General features: G+C 52.7%; 1 protein-coding gene across 3 annotated transcripts in view; it reads left to right on the top strand.

Annotated features, from left to right (window-relative positions):
- The first annotated feature begins 1,214 nt into the window (after positions 1-1,214).
- The window catches only part of CELSR3 (cadherin EGF LAG seven-pass G-type receptor 3), a 68,654-nt gene continuing 50,848 nt past the window's right edge, over positions 1,215-19,020 (top strand). For 2 of the 3 annotated variants that reach the window (XM_034776506.1, XM_034776507.1), the window contains exon 1: positions 1,215-5,158. In XM_034776506.1, the coding sequence (XP_034632397.1) occupies positions 1,696-5,158 (3,463 nt within the window). In that variant the 5' untranslated portion in view covers positions 1,215-1,695. The remainder of the gene's footprint in view (positions 5,159-19,020) is intronic. The other variant, XM_034776505.1, reaches the window with a different exon arrangement.

The raw sequence follows: 19,020 nt of genomic DNA, 5'->3' as shown, positions 1-19,020 counted from the left end.
AGCCCTTCCCCCCCACGCACCCACTGGCACCCCGACCCCTTCCCCACAGCCCTTCCCCCACTGGCACCTTGACCCCTTCCCCCCCATACCCACCGGCACTCTGACCCCTTCCCCACAGCCCTTCCCCCCACACACCCACTGGCACCCCGACCCATTCCCCACAGCCCTTCCCCCCACACACCCACTGGCACCCCGACCCCTTCCCCACAGCCTTTCCCCCACTGGCACCCTGACCCCTTCGCCGCAGCCCTCCCCCCCCAGCCACCGGCACCCTGACCCCTTCCCCACAGCCCTTCCCCCCACAGCCACCGGCACCCCGACCCCTTCCCCACAGCCCTTCCCCCCCGTTCCTCACAGCCCTCCCTTTCCCCTTCCCGCCCTGCCAGCTGCGCGCAGCCCCCTCCCCAGTGAAACGGGCCATTCAGCACCCTGGTCAGCTCCGCCAGCGTCTCCCCTCTCTTCCCTCCTCCCCCCGCCCACAATGAAGATGGCGGCGGCTGCCGCCTATGCCGGGCGGGCGCTACCACTGCGGGGCGGCGGGAGGGGAGCGGGAGGGCGGAGCGGACCATCGGGGCAGCCGGGAGCCATGTTGGGGCTGCGGGAGGAGGCGATGCCGCCGCCGCGGAGCAGCCCGGCCCGCACGGGAGGCAGCCGCCGCCTGTAGATGGTGGCGCGGCGGCGGGGGGCAGAGCCAGAGGCGGAGCGGGGCCGAGGGAGCGCTAGGGCCGGGCGCCCAGGGGCGGGGAGGGGGCCGGGGGGAACATGGCTGAGCCGCCGTCACCGCTGCCGGGACCGAGACGCCGGGGGCGGCTGCTGCTGCTGCTGCTTCTCCTTCTCCCTTTGTTCCCCCTCGGCCGGGGGGAGCGGGGAGCCGAGGGGCCCGGGGGCTGCGCCCGCCGCGGGGAGCGGGGACCCGGGGAGAGCCGGGGGCAGGCGGGGCCGAGCAGGGGGCTGCCGTGCGCTGGGGGCCGCTGGCGGGGCTTAGTCCTCCTGGGTGAGCTGCGCGGAGCCGGCCCGGCCGCCGGGGGCAGCGGGGGCTTGGCGGCGGGCAGGGGGTGTCGCTGTGGCTGCCCCCTCCTGCAGGCGGGGGGTCGGAGGGGAGCCCTGCCGGGGAAGCCGCGGCGGGGCAGTGGGTCTCCCCGAGCTGGCTCGGGGCCCCCGCTGAGGGGCACGAAGAGGACTCCGCGCCCGGCAGCTGCCCAGGGGGAGCGGGCCGGCGGCTCCCCCTGCTTGTGGATTATAAACGCCCAGGCGCTGCCCCCGAAGCCGCCGGGCCTGGCACGGGAGGGCGCTGGGCAGCCCCGCACCCAGTGCCCCGGCGGCTGGGCAGCAGCGCCGAGCCACGGCCGCAGGACTAGCGGGAAAGGCTGCACCAAGCCGCCGAGGCACCAAGGCGGGGAGCCGGCCGAGCAGCCAGGGAGCGGTGCGGGTCCGGAGCGCCCAGGCATCTTCGTCTCCCTCGGGACCGACTGCAGCGGGGCCCGGAGCCCCGGAGAGGAGGCGAGCGGACAGCAGTGGGGCCGGGACAATGGGGCTGGCTCCCTGGACAATGCGGGCGGCCAGAGGGACGGAGACCGCTGCGGCTGTGCGAGCCGGAGCCACCTGCGCGCTGTCACAGGGGCCCCGAGCTCCCCCGGGAGCTGGCTGAGCGCGGCGGGCGCAGGGCACTCCCTGCATGGCGAGAGGCTGTGCGTAATGCAAGTGTCCAGGCACCAGCCCAGTCCCGGAGCGTCTAACTGCACGGATCCTTGGCAGCTGGAAATCTGGGGGTCCCTGGCCCCGGGGGCGAAGCCCCGGCACCTGGAGAGGTACCCGCCGGCCTCGGAGAGCCGCTCCTGGTTTGCAAAGATGCAGCTGAGGCCGCCACCCCGCCACCGCGGCCGCTCGCACCTCAGTGAGTGGCTGACCCTAGTGACCTGCCTTCAGCTGTGTGCAGGGAGACAGCCGCACGGGGGCCCGTCCTGCCGGCGCGCAGGTGAGTGCTGGGGGGCCAGCCCGGACCATACTGTGCGCTTGGAGAAAGCTACGAAAGGGCAGGCGCAGGCCGGTGAGTTGGGAGAGGCCGTTTCAGCACCACCTGCGCCCGGGACAGCTCCCAGAGCGGAGCTAGGACTCGATCCAGCCCGCGCTCTGCCCACGCCGCACAGAAAGCAGGATCCCTGTCTGTTTTTTCACCTGTTTGATTCCACCAAAGGCTGTTTACAAACTCTCTGCTTTGCCGTGGACTTTGGGAGCCCGTCAGCCCTGGAGCTCTTTGCTCACCTGCCAGTAAAGCCTAGTCCAGCTATACAGCTTGATCTATCACATTATCCGCCTGTCAAGCAAAGGAGGAGGAGAGAGAGTGCATTCCTACCATTAGTAAGGACTGGCAGGGCAGCCAACCGCCACCCCCACTTCCCTCAGTACAATTACCAGGTTCAGGTGGCTGAAAACCAGCCTCCAGGGACTCCTGTGATAACTATGGCAGCACAAGACCCCGATTCAGGGGAGGCTGGGAAGCTAGTCTACTCCATAGATGCCCTAATGAATAGCAGGTCCATGGAGCTGTTTAGCATTGACCCCAAGAATGGTCTCATCACCACCACCAAAGCTTTGGATAGAGAGACTATGGACCTGCACTATTTCCGGGTTACTGCTGTGGATCATGGGGTCCCCCGCCTTTCTGCCACCACCATGATTGCTGTAACTGTTGCTGACCGAAATGATCATGACCCTGTTTTTGAGCAGAGTGAGTACAGAGAGACTATTAGGGAAAATGTAGAAGAAGGCTACCCTATCTTACAGCTGAGGGCCACGGATGTGGACTCCCCGCCCAATGCAAACATCAGGTATCGATTTGTGAATGAACAAGCAGCCCACTCTGTCTTCGAGATAGATCCCAGGTCAGGTCTGATCACCACCAGTGGGCAAGTGGACAGAGAGAAAATGGAGAAATATTCTTTGGTGGTGGAGGCAAACGACCAGGGTAAGGAGCCTGGCCCCAGATCTGCCACGGTTAAAGTCTATATCACAGTTCTGGATGAGAATGACAATGCCCCTCAGTTCAGTGAAAAACGCTACATTGTCCAGGTGAGAGAGGATATAAGACCCCATACGGAAATCTTGCGCGTTACTGCCACTGACATGGACAAAGACAATAATGCTTTAGTCCATTATAACATCATCAGTGGGAACAGTAGGGGCCAGTTCTCTATTGACAGTGTGACTGGGGAAATACAGGTGGTGGCACCTTTGGATTTTGAAGTTGAACGTGAATATGCCCTGAGGATACGTGCTCAGGACGCAGGGCGCCCTCCTTTGTCTAACAATACTGGCATGGCCAGCATCCAAGTAGTGGACATTAATGATCACGCCCCAATCTTTGTCAGTACCCCTTTTCAAATCTCCGTCCTGGAAAATGCCCCCCTTGGCCATTCAGTGATCCACATCCAGGCGGTGGATGCAGATTATGGGGAGAATTCTCGTCTGGAATATAAACTAACTGGGGTCTCAGCTGACACCCCTTTTGTGGTGAACAGTGCCACTGGGTGGATCACAGTGAGTGGCCCCTTGGACCGTGAGTCAGTGGAGCACTATTTCTTTGGGGTGGAGGCTCGGGACCATGGCTCTCCATCCTTATCTGCCTCCGCTAGTGTCACTATCACTGTCATGGATGTGAATGACAATCGACCTGAATTCACCCAAAAGGAGTATTTCATCCGGCTAAATGAGGATGCTGTTGTGGGGACCAGTGTTCTCAGTGTCACGGCAATCGACAGGGATGTGAACAGTGCCATAAGCTACCAGATAACGGGGGGGAACACTCGTAACCGCTTCTCTATCAGCACTCAGGGAGGAGTGGGGCTGATCACTCTCTCGCTACCCTTGGACTACAAGCAAGAGAGGCGCTATGTGCTAACAGTGACTGCCTCTGACCGGACCCTGCATGACAACTGTCACATTCATATCAACATCACTGATGCCAACACCCATAGGCCTGTGTTCCAAAGTGCCCACTATTCAGTGAGTGTCAATGAGGACCGTCCTGTGGGCAGCACTGTGGTGGTAATCGGTGCCACTGATGATGATGTGGGGGAAAATGCCAGGATCACTTATTACCTAGAGGACAATATTCCTCAGTTTCGTATTGATGCGGACTCTGGTGCCATCACATTGCAGGCGGAGCTGGACTATGAAGACCAGGTCACCTACACCTTGGCCATCACTGCCAAAGATAATGGGATTCCTCAGAAAGCGGACACCACCTATGTAGAAATCATGGTGAATGATGTAAATGACAATGCCCCTCAGTTTGTCAGCGCTCACTATCAAGGCATTATATCGGAGGATGCCCCTTCATTCACCAGCGTGCTCCAGATCTCTGCCACTGATCGCGATGCCCACACCAATGGGCGGGTACAATACACCTTCCAGAATGGGGAGGATGGGGATGGGGATTTTACCATAGAGCCCACCTCTGGGATTATCCGTACTGTCCGCAGGCTGGACCGAGAGAATGTCCCAGTCTATGAGCTGACTGCCTATGCTGTGGACAGGGGGGTCCCCGCGCAAAGAACCCCTGTCAACATTCAAGTCACTGTTCAAGATGTGAATGACAATGCCCCTGTTTTCCCAGCTGAAGAGTTTGAGGTTTTGGTGAAGGAGAACAGCATTGTGGGCTCTGTGGTGGCCCAGATCACAGCCATTGACCCAGATGAGGGACCTAATGCCCAGGTCATGTATCAGATTGTGGAAGGCAACATCCCGGAGATCTTCCAGATGGACATATTTTCTGGGGAGCTCACTGCCTTGATTGACCTGGATTATGAGACAAAGCCCGAGTATGTAATTGTGGTCCAGGCCACGTCTGCCCCCCTAGTCAGCAGAGCCACAGTCCACATCAAGCTCATTGACCAGAATGACAACAGCCCCATCCTCAAGAACTTCCAGATCCTCTTCAACAACTACATTTCCAACAAGTCCAACACCTTCCCTTCCGGGGTCATAGGGAAGATCCCGGCTTATGACCCAGATGTGTCCGACAAGCTCTTCTACACTTTTGAACGGGGCAATGAGCTGCACTTGTTGATTGTAAATCAGTCAAGTGGTGAGCTGAGGCTGAGCCGTAAGTTGGACAACAATCGTCCCCTGGTGGCCTCCATGCTGGTGACAGTCACAGGTAAGATATTTAAACTCTTTGGATGACTGGGATAGTGTAACATTTCCTAGAGACGTTCAGGTGGTTCCAGGCTGGAGACTCCAACATGTATCTTGTGGTGCTGAGTTTTCAGCATTTGGGCCATTATTTTACTTAACATCTGAAAAAATAAAATAAAATAAAATAAAATAAAATGGGCGCTTATGATAATATCCATACGACTGGAACGTCTTGTAAAGCGTTTGAAATGTAAGGATGACAATGTTGTATAACAGCGAAGTGTTGTTATTTAGCCAGAGGATTGGTTAGTCGTAGCTTTAAGCATGAGGTGCTCTCTCTACTAAATGCAAGGATCTGGGATACACTGCATAGGATGCTGGCTTGGGAAGCACGCTGCTTTTCCTGGTGGCTGAACAGATTGCTCCTGCTGGTTCCTAGAGGCTGCTGACCCAGGGGCTGAATCTCTGCTTTGCTTGGAGCCCCTTCTAGCTCAGGAAGTGAGCCATTCCCATCCTTTGGGGCCTGCACATGCTATTGCCACTGTGCTCTCAGCCTTTGCTGATTCAGGGAGTGAGGGATCAAGCTTGGGGCTTGAACTCAGCCCCTTAAAAAATCTTATTCAAATGTTTGCTGTTATCATTCCCCTTTTTGTTCTCCCGGCCCTTCCAAAAATAGTTCATGTTTTAAAATTCTGGTTTTGGAATATTAATACTACAAATATTTAGGGCTCCATTTTCAAAAGCAGCTTTTTGGAGCCCAGGTTATTGCATGCACAGAAATTGGGTGTAAAAGATCACGCACACAGTTTGAGAAGAGAGGTTTAAAATGTATCCCCCTAAACTGTCAGTGTAGGTCCTGGTGTGCCATGCATCCCCTGTATTAATGTGTGTATCCATACTAACCTCCTCTGTGACATAGAGAATTACTATTATCCCCACTTTACAGATGTGGATCAGAGGCACAGATGGATTAAGTGACTTGCCTGAGGTCACACAGGAAACATGGCAGAGCCAAATTTGAATGTAGATCTTGTGAGTCCCAGTCCCTTGCCTTTACCACAAGACCATCCTTCCTGCCTTGTATAGGGTGTTTCTTGAAATACCAAATAACCTATGTGTGACTTGTAGAAGGAGGTGGGGGAGGTGTCCATTTCGAGGGTATCAGTGACACAGGCTAAGTTATTTAGCTGTGTCTAGGGAGGCATACATTATTCATGACTTTCCACAGATCCTCAGCTTCCATCTAACCCTTCCTCCCACTTCCCCCACCCTACCAACTCGTTTAGTGAGTGAGCTCGGAAAATAAGGCCCTTGTTTCTTTCAAAAGATGCAGTATGGGCTTTAAATGTTGATATGTTCAGTCCAGCCCAGTGTACTCAGCTACAGCACCTCACTAGATTGAGGTTCTTTAGGGGTTAATTGTAACTGCAGGGCAGGGTAATATCATATTCAGACACACACATGCACAGGCTGATTACTAGAGATGGGGGGAGCCGTGCTGACCTTTCTTGCTTCTGCCAGAGTATGTTTATGCAGGCTCTGCCTCCTAATACACTTAACCCTGCACAAAGACAGGAGGAAATCACATTTCAAGGCCTTGCACTAAACTACCTTAGAACAACAAGGCTCTTGAAATTACCATGTCATCATTTTCCAGTGGAAGTGAGGCTAGAAAAAGCTAAGCTCACCGTGGCGAGAAGGATAAGAAAGGAAGCCCAGTCTTGCAGGAGGGGAGCAGAATGGAAAATGTGCCTTTTGTTGGCTTCAGTGGGCACTAGGGGTGTTTAGGTTTAGAGCCTGCTTTGTAAGAATGTCACCTTCCTGTAGCCCTGGCATTTTTTATTATTCTGTTATTTACTGAGCACCATCCATGCACTTTATAACCATATAGTGATGGAAGGCCCAAAGCTCACAGTCAGAATCAACACAAAATTACAGTGACATCTAAAGAAAGGGCTAGGGGCATTTTGCAGATTAAAATGAACTGAAATTAAAATTTGATTACACTGTTCATTTATATACAGTGCAGTCCTAAAGCCACTGCACCAAAATGAACTTCCTTCTGTAATACGAGTACATTCATTTCCGAAGATTCACAGCAATAAAAGCACGTTGGTAAGATACCCAGAGCTATTATCATATAACAGACCAAGAACATTCCCAGTGTGGGAGAAGCTTTCATTGCTCTGTGTGGGTTTTTGGTCTCTTTGGTAAAATGCTAGAGGGCTACAGACTGGAAGGAAGGTTAGAATATAGCACTACATTGAAGAATAGATTACCACTAAACTGAATATATTAATATACAAAACAGAATATACCACTAAATTGAAGGCTAAGTGCCTATTCAGTCTCCATCTCTGTTTGGCTGCCAGCTGTATTTATTATCTACTAGGACCCTGTCATTGGTAGGGTTAATATGGTGTGAGGAGGAAGGGAAGACTTTGATAGTACTAAAACAATATTATTGCATAGGGGCTGAAATAACAAAACCACTGATAGGCAGCAAAAACAATAGAATTCTTTGGCTCAGAGGAATAAAGTGTTTGAGTTGGAGTGGCAGGTCTCAAAGGAAAATGTACAGGAGTTTCCTGAAGGTGGGTGGGTGGTTCCACCTGGATCCTAGGGTGACCAGATGTCCCGATTTTATAGGGACAGTCCCGATTTTGGGGTCTTTTTCTTATATAGGCTCCTATTACCCCCCACCCCATGTCCCGATTTTTCACACTTGCTATCTGGTCACCCTACTGGATCCCCCTATAATCCCTCTAAAAGACCCCATGTCAGACCTACACTCTGTCCAAAGAAGGCTGGATGCAGCTCCCTATGGAGCCAATCATCATTAGCGTCCTCTATGCATAAAACCCACCCTGGGGTTATTGCATCTTCATTTTAAGCATCTGCTGCTGTTGAGCCAGGATACTGGATTAGATGAGCCATTGGTCTGACCTGGTATGGCAAGTCCTATGGCAGGCATCACTGCACGAGCCTTTTCCTAGGAAGTGACAAGTTCAAAGCCACCATGCACAATAGCTAACTATTCCATGGCAGCTAGCATTTTGCATGAGACTTTGTCTCATCAGTGCTTGAAATCTTTTACAGTGGGTATCAATGCACAAAACCTTCCACATCCTGGCAGGTGGTGAGAGTGCATGCCCAACTCGAACCAAAATGGGTTGCACTTCGGAGTCCTACTGCAGCAGTTGCTGCCCCTCCCCGACAGCTCTGGTGACTAGTCTTTACCAAGTAGCCAGGAGCCTGAGAACTTGCAGCTGTCATCCGTGCCTTTGTTACTCCAGGCTGTACAACTGGAATATGTTCTATTCAGGGCTACCTCTGAAGTCCACCCTGAAACACCAGCTGATTCAGTATGCAGAGTCTGGGTAGCTCACAATGAGCACATAACATTGTTCATTCAGATCTCCGAATGAGACCCCTGTTTGCGTCTCGGTGCAATTCCAAGTGTTGGTGATGATCGTTAAAGCTCGGAAGGGTCTGGGAACCAGTTATCTAAGGTGCCTCTTACCTTATACTTTACCATAGCATCTAAGATCAAGTGGGGTGCACTTGTTGTCAGGTCTTTAGTTTAAACACTCTGAGTCAAATCACTCTATTGAAGTCAATGAAGTTACGACAGGGCTGAATTTGCCCTCCATGTCTGTTGCCGAGTTTTTCTCTGGAGAGGCCCTGCTTTTGGAATTTGCTCCCCTTGCAGGTCCATTAGAGCCCAAGACTAGTAACCTTAGAGCAGGGCGCAATATACACTTATTTAGGTTAGGTGTTAAGTAACAGTTTGGCGTTGTCCTTGGATGTTATGTTTTAATCTCCATATTTAAAGCTACCAAGGCAAGAGGCCCTGTAACTAATTTTGTGATAATAAACTATGTAAGTTAAATTTGACCGGATTCACAAGGTCTCACAAATCCCCCCAATTACATATACCAGAAACTTGAAAGAGCTGCTGATGCCTCCTGAAAAATAGAGAGGAACATTTACCTCAGAAACAGTTCTCTCTTAGTTTCTCTTTCCTTTCATGCCTTTCTCCTAAAGACATTTTTGTAAAAAACACCAAGATCTTTCCAACATAGGCATCTCTCTTGCTCCTTATTCCCACATGTGAACATTGTGAATCTTTTTTTGTGATGGCATCATCATCTCTTAGACAACTGATTGTGATGCTACAAACAGGATTATGACATGAGACGGGGACAGGAACATCAGAGGCTGCTGAGCTCCTAAAAGACAGAGGTCCCAGAGGACATACAGAAAAGCTGGTGTTCAGGGAGAATTGTTTCTGAATAAAATGTTTTCTATGAGGCATTGATTTCTCTGTAGCTTTGGCTTATGGGGCCTGCTGATTGAAGTGTTAGGAAAAACAACAGTAAGAGTGTGTATTCTGCATCCCTCGCTGTTTCTGATTGGCTTGGCATTGGGCACCAGAAAAAGAGCTATCATTAGGGGGAAAGGGACTACTGAGATATTCAGGCTTGAGTATTAATCATAAACTGGGATATCCTGAATTGAACTTGTTCCCTGTACTTTGGAGATGGGCTCCAAGTGTGCAGAACTAGTCTCTGATAGCTGCTTCCTCAGGCAGCATTTGTCATGAGCAGATGTAATTGTGTCATAATGTAGCATCTAGTGACGTTCACTCTGGGGTCCGAGGTTTGAACGTGATTGGTGGTTGGCTTTCTGCTAGGTCCATTGGCTTTCACTTACCCAGTATCTTTAGCAGTATAGTGCCTAGATATAGTGAGCTAGATTCTTGGCTGTTGTAAATTGGCATAACTTCACTGAATTCAATGGAGCTGCATGAATGTATATCAGCTGAGAATCTGGCCCAGCATGACTGGCACCCTGTAAATACCTTAGCTGGAACAGCAGAGCAGCCTTACCCCCATTCCCAACCCAAGTTCACTTTCCTGACAGTCTTTTACCCTAAGCCAGTGGCTCCCAAACTTGTTCCGCCGCTTGTGCAGGGAAAGCCCCTGGCGGGCTGGGCCGGTTTGTTTACCTGCCGCGTCCGCAGGTTCGGCCAATCGCGGCTCCCAATGGCCACGGTTCACTGCTCCAGGCCAATGGGAGCTGCTGGAAGCAGCGGCCAGTACGTCCCTCGGCCCGCGCCGTTTCCCGCGACTCCCATTGGCCTGGGACGGCAAACAGCGGCCACTGGGAGCCGCGATCGGCCGAACCTGCAGACGTGGCAGGTAAACAAACTGGCCTGGCCCGCCAGAGGCTTTCCTTGCACAAGCGGCGGAGCAAGTTTGGGAACCACTGCCCTAAGCCCATGTGTCTAATAGGAATCAACAGCCAGGGTGTCCATAACAGCCTGGTGAATAAATAAGTGATTAGTTGCTGCGTGTTTGGGGAGAAGAACTCAACCTGTAAAGGATAGTAGGAAAGAACCAGCAAAATAACATATTCTGCTATTCAGATGCATGTGTGACTCCCATTACTGATGATGGGAATTATGCAGGTTTATTGACAAGAGTTTAGACCCCAGCCTTGAGGTGGGGGATCCTGGGATTTGGATTAAACAATAAAGAACCCTGGAAAAACTGTGTGTGACTGCAAAGGATACAGGGGGTCTGTGCTAAGAATGCCATGCTGTACCTTATACTCCCACCCCTCCTACTGCAGCTGTGGTGCCACTAACCTCAGCCCTGCTTCTGACATCTTGTACTGTGTCTTGGGACTGTAACTTTGATCTCTACAACCAGCTAAGCAGACTGGTTTTTGTCCTCTGTAAGTACTGGTTCAGTTGGTCAGCAAAGGTGTTGTAAAGGACAGGCAGGGAGATTAAAGAACCACTTTCCAAGCGGTTCCAAGCGCCATGTTAAGTAAATGCAGGAGCAAACTTCTCCCCCTATTAACTGTGCCATGTCACAATGGAGTATTTTCCTGGGTGCACTGTTCAAACTGACTTGTCTAGCGTTCCATTGCTCATTGATTGGGTTTTTAATAAATGTGTAATTCCCCTCCACCCATCCTAAATCCTCACACTCCCTATGTTCCCATCACCACTAGCAATAATCATTTCCATTAGCTGGCAGTCTCAGCAAGGAGTCCAGCAAGGCAGTCCTGGGCATGTCAGTGGAGAGTAATTAGAAGCTCATGCTGCTACCAGCAATGCACAGGAGATAAAATGAGCTTGACTGCTGGCTGTGGCCAGGGATTGAATGTTGTGTCCTCCTTGCTCTCAGAGAGCCTGGGGCCGGGGTGTAAAGACCATACACGAAGGCCATTTATTTACCAAATACAGGCAAGCTTTTGTCCATGGCTTCCACCATGGATGGACCCAAACCTACGGTTATGGAGGTGTTCTCTGGCAGAGAGGGACACAAAGCCTCTGCAAAAGCTCTCACACACTAATATTCTCTGCTCCAGGGCACTGAATAACAAAGCAAAGTGTGTATGTGTGTGGGGGAGAAACAGAGGGAGCCTCAAGCCAGACAGCCCCATGGCTGTGAGAAATTAAGAGGCCCCAGTGTGACTGAAGAGGAGATAAAGATGCTAGCTGCTTTAGCAAGTCTGGCCATGCTGCTCTGTTCCTTTCTTCCCTTTCCTCTTCAGAGGGTGTTTTACAGAATGTGGCTGCAATTTTACCTTCAGTTCTCAGGCCATTAACTCAAGAGCAGCCTCTGAGACCTCACAGCCTCTCTTCACTTGCAAAGTTAGCCTGGGATGGTCCATCATAATGCAGCATTGAGTACCTCATGGACTAGGTTGGTAAATGAATGGAAAAGAACCCTCCCTTAACACCCTCCAATGAGATCTAATCATCTCAACCTGTTTGAAAGGAGAAAGAGAGGTGTACGTGTGTGACAGGGACAGGAGGTGGTGCAGCTTGGAAGAAGGATGGGAAGTGAGGAGCTGACAACTGATTCCTCTCAGGCCATCTAGATGGGTATCTCCTCCGGGAATAGATGGATGGAGTGGGTGGCTGAGCAGTTTTCCAGCTGTATAGCTGGATCTCCCTTGGGGAAGTGAGAGAGACAAGGTGGGTGAGATAATATCTTTTATTGGACCAACTTCTGTTGGTGAGAGAGACAAGTGTTCTAGCTACACAGAGCTTCTCTTGGAAAGCTTGTCACTTTCACCGACAGAAGTTGGTCCAATTAAAAATATTACCTCTCCCTGCCTTGTCTCTCTAATATCCAATATCCTGGGACCAACCTGTCTACAACAACAGTGCAAACACCTGGGGCATTGAGGCACGCAGGCCTATCCAGGGCCCCTGTTCTATCAGGATAGGTGGGCTTATCCTGAGGGGGTGGAGCACTTGGAGCTGCTCCCTCAGTCTCTATAGCTATATACCTCTCCAATCTCTATAGCTATATACCTCTCCAGCTTTGTACGTGGTTATTGTAAACCTCAATTCAATGCAAAAGTAGCAAGCCCTCCTCCCTGCTGCTGAACCTGGGTGTGCCCTGAGGCTGGAAGCTCTCTTTCCCCCTCTCCTCGCTACCTTCCCTGTAGGCAAGTTTCCAGGACACCCCTCTTTGTAAGACATGAATATTCACCAATATCTGGCTCTCCAGCCATTCACCAGGGCCTGGATTTAATCAGAATGGCTGAGGAGTCTGTGATTAAATGGTTCCCCGGGGTGTTAGTGCCTCCAGTCAGCTTTGGGCTTTCTTTGTTTTTTTTGGAGGGTCATTCCCTGAACCATCTGCTTCCCCTTAATGTGGCAGGGACAGGGAGGCCAGGCAAAGGCCTGAGCTCCGCAAGGGCAGTGCTGTCAGTGGGATGCATTGTGTTGTGCAGACAGTGAATACTGAACAGCCCACATGGGGTCACTTGGACTCGCAGCCCCCTTGTGTAAAGCAGGGGCAGGGTGGTGCAAACGGGGGATGCATTGTCAAGGCCTGGTGGAGTCTCTATCGCAGCTTTGTGCTTCAGAAGCACCATCCATGGTCTGGATTCTGGTATCGCTTGTCGTCAGAGGTGAGATGAGTTTGCCAGTCTCAGCGTCATCCCTAGTCTGCAGCACTAATATGGCATAAGTCCATTTTGTGAGGACAGGGAGAAATAGAGGATCCTCCAGAAATTTGGTCTCAGGCACATTCCATTTGTGGGGAAGTGCCCCTTGGAATGACCCTCCCACCACTTGGGTGAGAAGGGCTGATTCTACACAGTCAGCCCGGGGGGGGTGGGGGTGGGGAGAGTGCACAGGGTTGGGATTCAAACTGTCACATTATCAGGATCCCCTTCATCGGGTCTGAGTTCCCCTCAGGAGACATCAGGGCTGCTTCTTCATCTCCCAGGTCTCCAGAGATGAGGGAAGTCCTGAGATGAGTCCAACACTGGCTGCCCCACTAGCTCAGTTATCGTATCTGTAGCACTGGAAACACGCAGGGCACTTCACACTGGGTCAGATATGCTAAGCCGAAAAGTAGGAGCAGCTGCTGGGCAGCCGCGCTGCAGCACGTGGGAAATTCCCTGTTTCATCACAGCTTCTGGGACCCACTGGGTCGATCAATCTGAGGTATTGATGAGCTGTTGACAGTCCTGCTGTCTAATGCTGGATAGACGCTTCATCCCTCCCCCCGGCACATCAGCCACAGGGAGAGAGCTCACCGCTCCCTGAGCACATGGGCATTATTTAAGAGGCAATGAAGGCTTGAGGGGGGTGCAGAGATGTGTGGGTGTCAGGTGTAGAGGGATGGAAGGGGGCCCAGGCAGCATACTTGGGGCTTGGGCAGAAGCTCCTTGTTTTTCCCTCCTTGTTCTCTTTCTGCCTGGCAGTGTTGATGCGGCGACAGTGACTTTTGTTGCCTCTCCCTTCCCATGTCTCTCTGCCTCCTACTCACCAGAGCCTGAAGGCAGCAGTTCAGGGCTCAAATACAAGGCAGTGGGGATGAGGGGCATATCCCAAGTCTAGCCAGCAGCATCTGAATGGGGATGGAGAGCTTGTTTCCTTCATCCACAGGCTTCTCTAGACAGGTGCTAATTGTGCTTTCCAGTCTCAGGGCAGATGAGGCCAAAGCCAAGTACACACCCAGCCCCCTGCCTCCAGTCCAGCATGTCGCCTTCTCACTGCTGCCAGGCATTCTCCTGTCCAACCCAGAACTCAGACCCATGTCAACTAAGCTCTAACAGCTATAAATCAGGCACGTGCCCCCTGCCTATTGATTGGCACTGAACACCCTGTGAGCATAGTGAAGGGAGCTCCTCTGTCTATGGGTGGGAGCCATCTGGGATGGAACCAACCAAACACACAGATTGTACTTGCAATTACTGGAAAAGAAAATGGGCAAGGAAAGAGGAGGCAGTGGGCTTGCAGTGCAGAGTCTCAAATCCCCTCCCTTCCTCCAGACAGGGGGCTGCAATGCAAGGTCTTAACAACCCTCCCCCTCACGTGGACAAAGAGGCTGCCATGCTGGGATCCCAGCCCCTCCTGATTCTGACAAGGGTACTATAGGGGATTTCAAAATCAGTGCTAGAGCAACAACCTCCCTGAAAAGCTGATTGACGAAGCGGAGCAAAAAGGGCCGAAGGGCTGCTGTTTATTTGGAGACCTTCATACCTAGGACTTGTAAAAAATCCATTTAACATTTCCCCTCTGCCTGGCACCATGCAGCCCCACGTGCCTGCGAAAAAGTGCTAGGAACCTAGAACCCAGGGTACGGCTCTACTGCAAAATAACTCCACTGCAGCAGCAAGCCCTGGAGCCCAGGTGAACTGACTTAGGCTCGTGCTACAGGGATAAAACCAGCAGCATAGACATTCCCAGTTGGGCGGGGACCCAGGCTCTGAGACCCTCCCCCTTGCCAGATTCCAGAGCCAGGGCTCTAGCATAAGCAGGAATGCCTATATGAGCCCTAGAAGCCTGAGTTAGTTGCCCTGGGCTCTGAGACTCACTGCTGCAGGGTGTTTTTTGCAGTGTAGATGTCCCCTAAGGTACAGTACTAGCTACTTCCCTCAGGGAATGGATTTAATTGGGGGGGCTGGGTGCTCAATGACTTAATTAGGCAGCAGGCTGATGAGCTAATGAGAGCAATCAGCCTGTCAGCTGAGAACAGTTAAAGCACAGGAAGGAAGGGTAAGGGAATGCAGCAGGGTGTGATCTTTCCCTCGCTCTCTCCCCAGGGTGGACTGAGAGGAAGTGTACTTCCAATTGTATAAAGCAACAGAAGGTCCTGTGGCACCTTTAAGACTAACAGAAGTATTGGGAGCATAAGCTTTTGTGGGTAAGAACCTCACTTCTTCAGATGCAAGTCCCTCTGTTGCTTTTCACAGATTCAGACTAACAAGGCTACCCCTCTGATACTTGACTTCCAATTGTATGTTGTTGCACAGGGTTGTACTGGTGGAGGGGACCCAGGGAATAGCACTGGTATCTATAAACTCAAAAGCATGCAGCCTGTTTGTGGTGGTCCAAAGGATAGAGAAGGCAGCCTGTTAGAGTGCCTCACCACCTCACTACACCATAAATAGCACCACCACCTCTGGGGTGGGGAGAAGCAGTCAACATCCAGCACCTGCAGGGAAGAGATATGGGGCAAATTTAGGGTGACCAGACGTCCCGATTTTGTCGGGACTGTCCCGATATTTGCTCGTTTGTCCCGCGTCCCGACCAATGTTTGGTCGGGACACTGGACAAACAAGCAATTTTTGCCCTCCGCTCTGGCTCGCGCCCCCTCCCTTGCCCCAACTCCGTCCCCTCCTTCCCCCATTGGATAGCTCCCCAAATCCTCGCCCTGGCCCCAACCCCTCAACTGCCCCATTGGATCCCTCCCCAAATCCCCGCCTCTTTCTGAAGCACGCCGCATTCCTCCTCCCTCCCAGGCAAGCGCTGGAGGGAGGTGGCCCGGGGACAACGGGGTGAGTCCGGCCTGGCCCTGGCCCAATCGCAGGCAGGAGGGCGGGGGGTACCTGCAGGGGGGCAGCCCCGGGTCCAGCCTGGGGAACCGGCTCCCTACGCGCCCATGGGTGGGGGGGCAGCAGCTGTCCGCGTGGGGACTCTGGTTCCTCGGGGCTTCACCTCCGCCACGTGCGCTCCGGCCCTGGAGGGGTGTAGTTGGCGCTGGGTGCCAGGCAGATGCCTCTGCCTGACACGCGGTGAGGGAGAGGCGGAGTAGCAGCTGGAAGGGCCGGTCGGGCTGCGGCTCCGCCGCGGTGCTGGGGATAATTAGAGTCTGTCTGCCTCCAGGGGGCAGGGCGGGGGGAGCAGTGCATGCCTGGCTGGGTGTGCGACCCTAGGTGAGGCGATCCCGTCCCGCGATGCTTGGGCGAGTCCCGGCCTGGGGGCCGCGGCAAGGTCCCACTTCTCCAGCGGGGTGTAGCCCAGTGGCGCGAAGGTAGCTACAGCTCTGCACTCCCGGGCCCGCGGGGAGCTGAAGCCTGCCAGGGAAGGGGCTGCCACACACTGGCGCGCCCGCGGCCAGCCCATAGGGTGACCAGATGTCCCGATTTTATAGTGACAGTCCCGATATTTGGGGCTTTTTCTTATATAGGTGCCTATTACCCCCCACCCCCTGTCCCGATTTTTCACACTTGCCGTCTGGTCACCCTACCAGCCCAGGACGGTCTCTGCGCAGGGACTTGGCGGGGGTGCTCCCCCTGTCCGTGCCCATCTCTGCGGCATCGGGCTCCGGGCGGGGGTTGTTGCATCCCGGGACCCAGGGGCCGCTGTTTACCGGCACCAGCCTAGGCGCTTCCCGCTTGTTCGTGCTTTTTTTTTTTTCTCCCTACCGGCTTTTCTATTTTTTGGCTCCGCCCCCTTCCCTCCCCGCGTCCCGATATTTCGCCTCTCTGATCTGGTCACCCTAGGCAAATTTCAGTTCTTATGAAAGTTCCCAGGGATCTGTCTTGTCCACATAGGACAAATGGGAGCTCAGCTTTTAGGGTCTGGTATGAAAAAACTCACTCACTGTAGAGTGGGTGGTGCTCAGTTTGCCCCAGATGAGAGGAAGAGCTGGCATTTGGGTGTTTCATAGCCCTTAGTCATCCCTCTAACTTCTGAGGTCTGGATTTCCAAGCGAGACTGATGGTCCTGCGGACTGAAGGCCTCTCTCCTACAGAGCAAAGCAGCAGTTGGGGAAGCTTCCCACCCACCACCTTCTGCCAACAGAGAGACTGTAGCAATCAAAATGGTGTTTATGCTCCATGGCCTAGCCAGTCCTTGATTTCTCTGATAGACGTGGGCTTTGTGACACAGGCCCCAAATTCATCTCATGCGGGGGCCACCAAACAGTTCTCCAATTTTGACAACTTCTTGTCACCGCATTCTTGTCTGGGATTCTAAGTACACCCAACAATCAGGAGGAGAGCACACATTCAGGACACCCAAATGGATGGCTCTTGGTTAGATCATGTTGCTTCTCTCCCTGAGACCTAAGCAGGTAAAAAGCATCCTATTGGTACTGGTTGGAGCCAGAGTTGTTTTCTGGCCTACGCCAGCCTGTGTTAACCTCTATTCATACTGTGTAGATGGCAATGGTTCCCTCCATTATCTCCACCGCCACCTCCTCTGCCTCTGAGTCGGACAGAGTCAGCAGTGGGGGCTTCACAAGGAGAACTCGGGTGAGATTTTCTGCCTCACTTCCACATGAAACGTAAGGAGTTGGATTTAAAATGAAAAGCAAGCCCCCAAGCCATCCACCAGGAGATTAGCTCCTGGGTGATTGCTATGGTGCCTCTCCTTCCTGCCCCCCCTCTTTCTCAGCCCTGTTTGAATCTTATCTCCAGAGCTCCAGTGCCGGTGTTTGTGAGGGAGGCTTCCACCGGAATTTTCAGGGTTGCAGAAAAGCAGTCACCTTTTAGAGAGAGAAAAGGGAGAAATTTCAATCTTTTAAATCCTCCCAAGCGCTGAACTTCAAACGGGGCTGAGAAAATCAAAGGGCTGGCGTCTCGGCACAGCAGCCCTGGAGAGAGTGAAACAATACAGCCAAGTTGCACAGGCAGCTCAGAGGCAGAGTGGGCCTGGTGGGGGCTGGAGGACTGTTGCAGTGAAATGGGGAGCTTAGCACTTAAATACGTTGGCCCTTCATCTCCTGAGGCCAAGCTTCCAGTTAGAGCTCAGGAGGGTTTGCAGCTCCCAGTGCTGCCAACAAACCTACAACCTCAACCTCCGACGTGGCCATTTGTGACAGATTGTGCTGGGCTCTGTGATTTGGAGCCTTTAACAGGGATTAGACTGAGTCCCCCAAACTCATTTCACTTGTGAGCACAGTAAGATCTGAATGCAGCTGGCTGTTGGAGTGTCATCCCTCTTGCGCATCCCAGCAACAATGCCCACTGCTTGTATGTAATGCATTGAAGCCCAGGTTATGTCAGCGCCGCCGGAGATAGTGAATGCAATTATCTCCCATTCGGCAGGGCTGGCAGCACAGACATGGAACAAGGGGCTGATAATATCCTCCTGCTGTGCTGTCCCTAGGATACAGGCTCTCCCTTTCACAACGCCATGACATGAACAATGTGGGGGAGACCAGAAGGACTTTTGGGTCCCCCCAGACCTTCACTGAGAACACAATGATGCTTCTCTGTGCAGCAGCATGTGAAAGGTGGGACAGAGATTATTAATATGAGTTAAAAAGCTCTGTGCACTTACACTAGTAATTAAGGCAGCTCCCCCCCCCTTGGAAATGGTAGGAGCCATTCTGACTGTTGCGCGAGGGCCGCATCTCGCCTTTGGTGTGGTGTCCTGCTAATGGAGCGGTCACACTGGCTGAGGATCCGGAGGTGCTTTGTTATAGCAGAGAGGAGCAGGCAGCATGGGTTATAGATAGGCAGAGTAGCTGAGAACTCATCTTTCAGTTTTCAGCTGCAGGAAACAATATGAAAGGTGTATAAATAAAAGCACAAAGAGAGCGGAGATGTATGGGCCAGAGCGTAATGACTTGACTTCTTATTCTCCGGAAGCTCTTTTGCTGGAGAGAG

The sequence above is a fragment of the Trachemys scripta genome, chromosome 7 (assembly GCF_013100865.1).
Source record: "Trachemys scripta elegans isolate TJP31775 chromosome 7, CAS_Tse_1.0, whole genome shotgun sequence".
Classification (NCBI taxonomy): Eukaryota; Metazoa; Chordata; order Testudines; family Emydidae; genus Trachemys; species Trachemys scripta.
The sequence above is the reverse complement of the archived record's forward strand: the minus strand, read 5'-3'. Positions and strand labels throughout refer to the sequence as shown.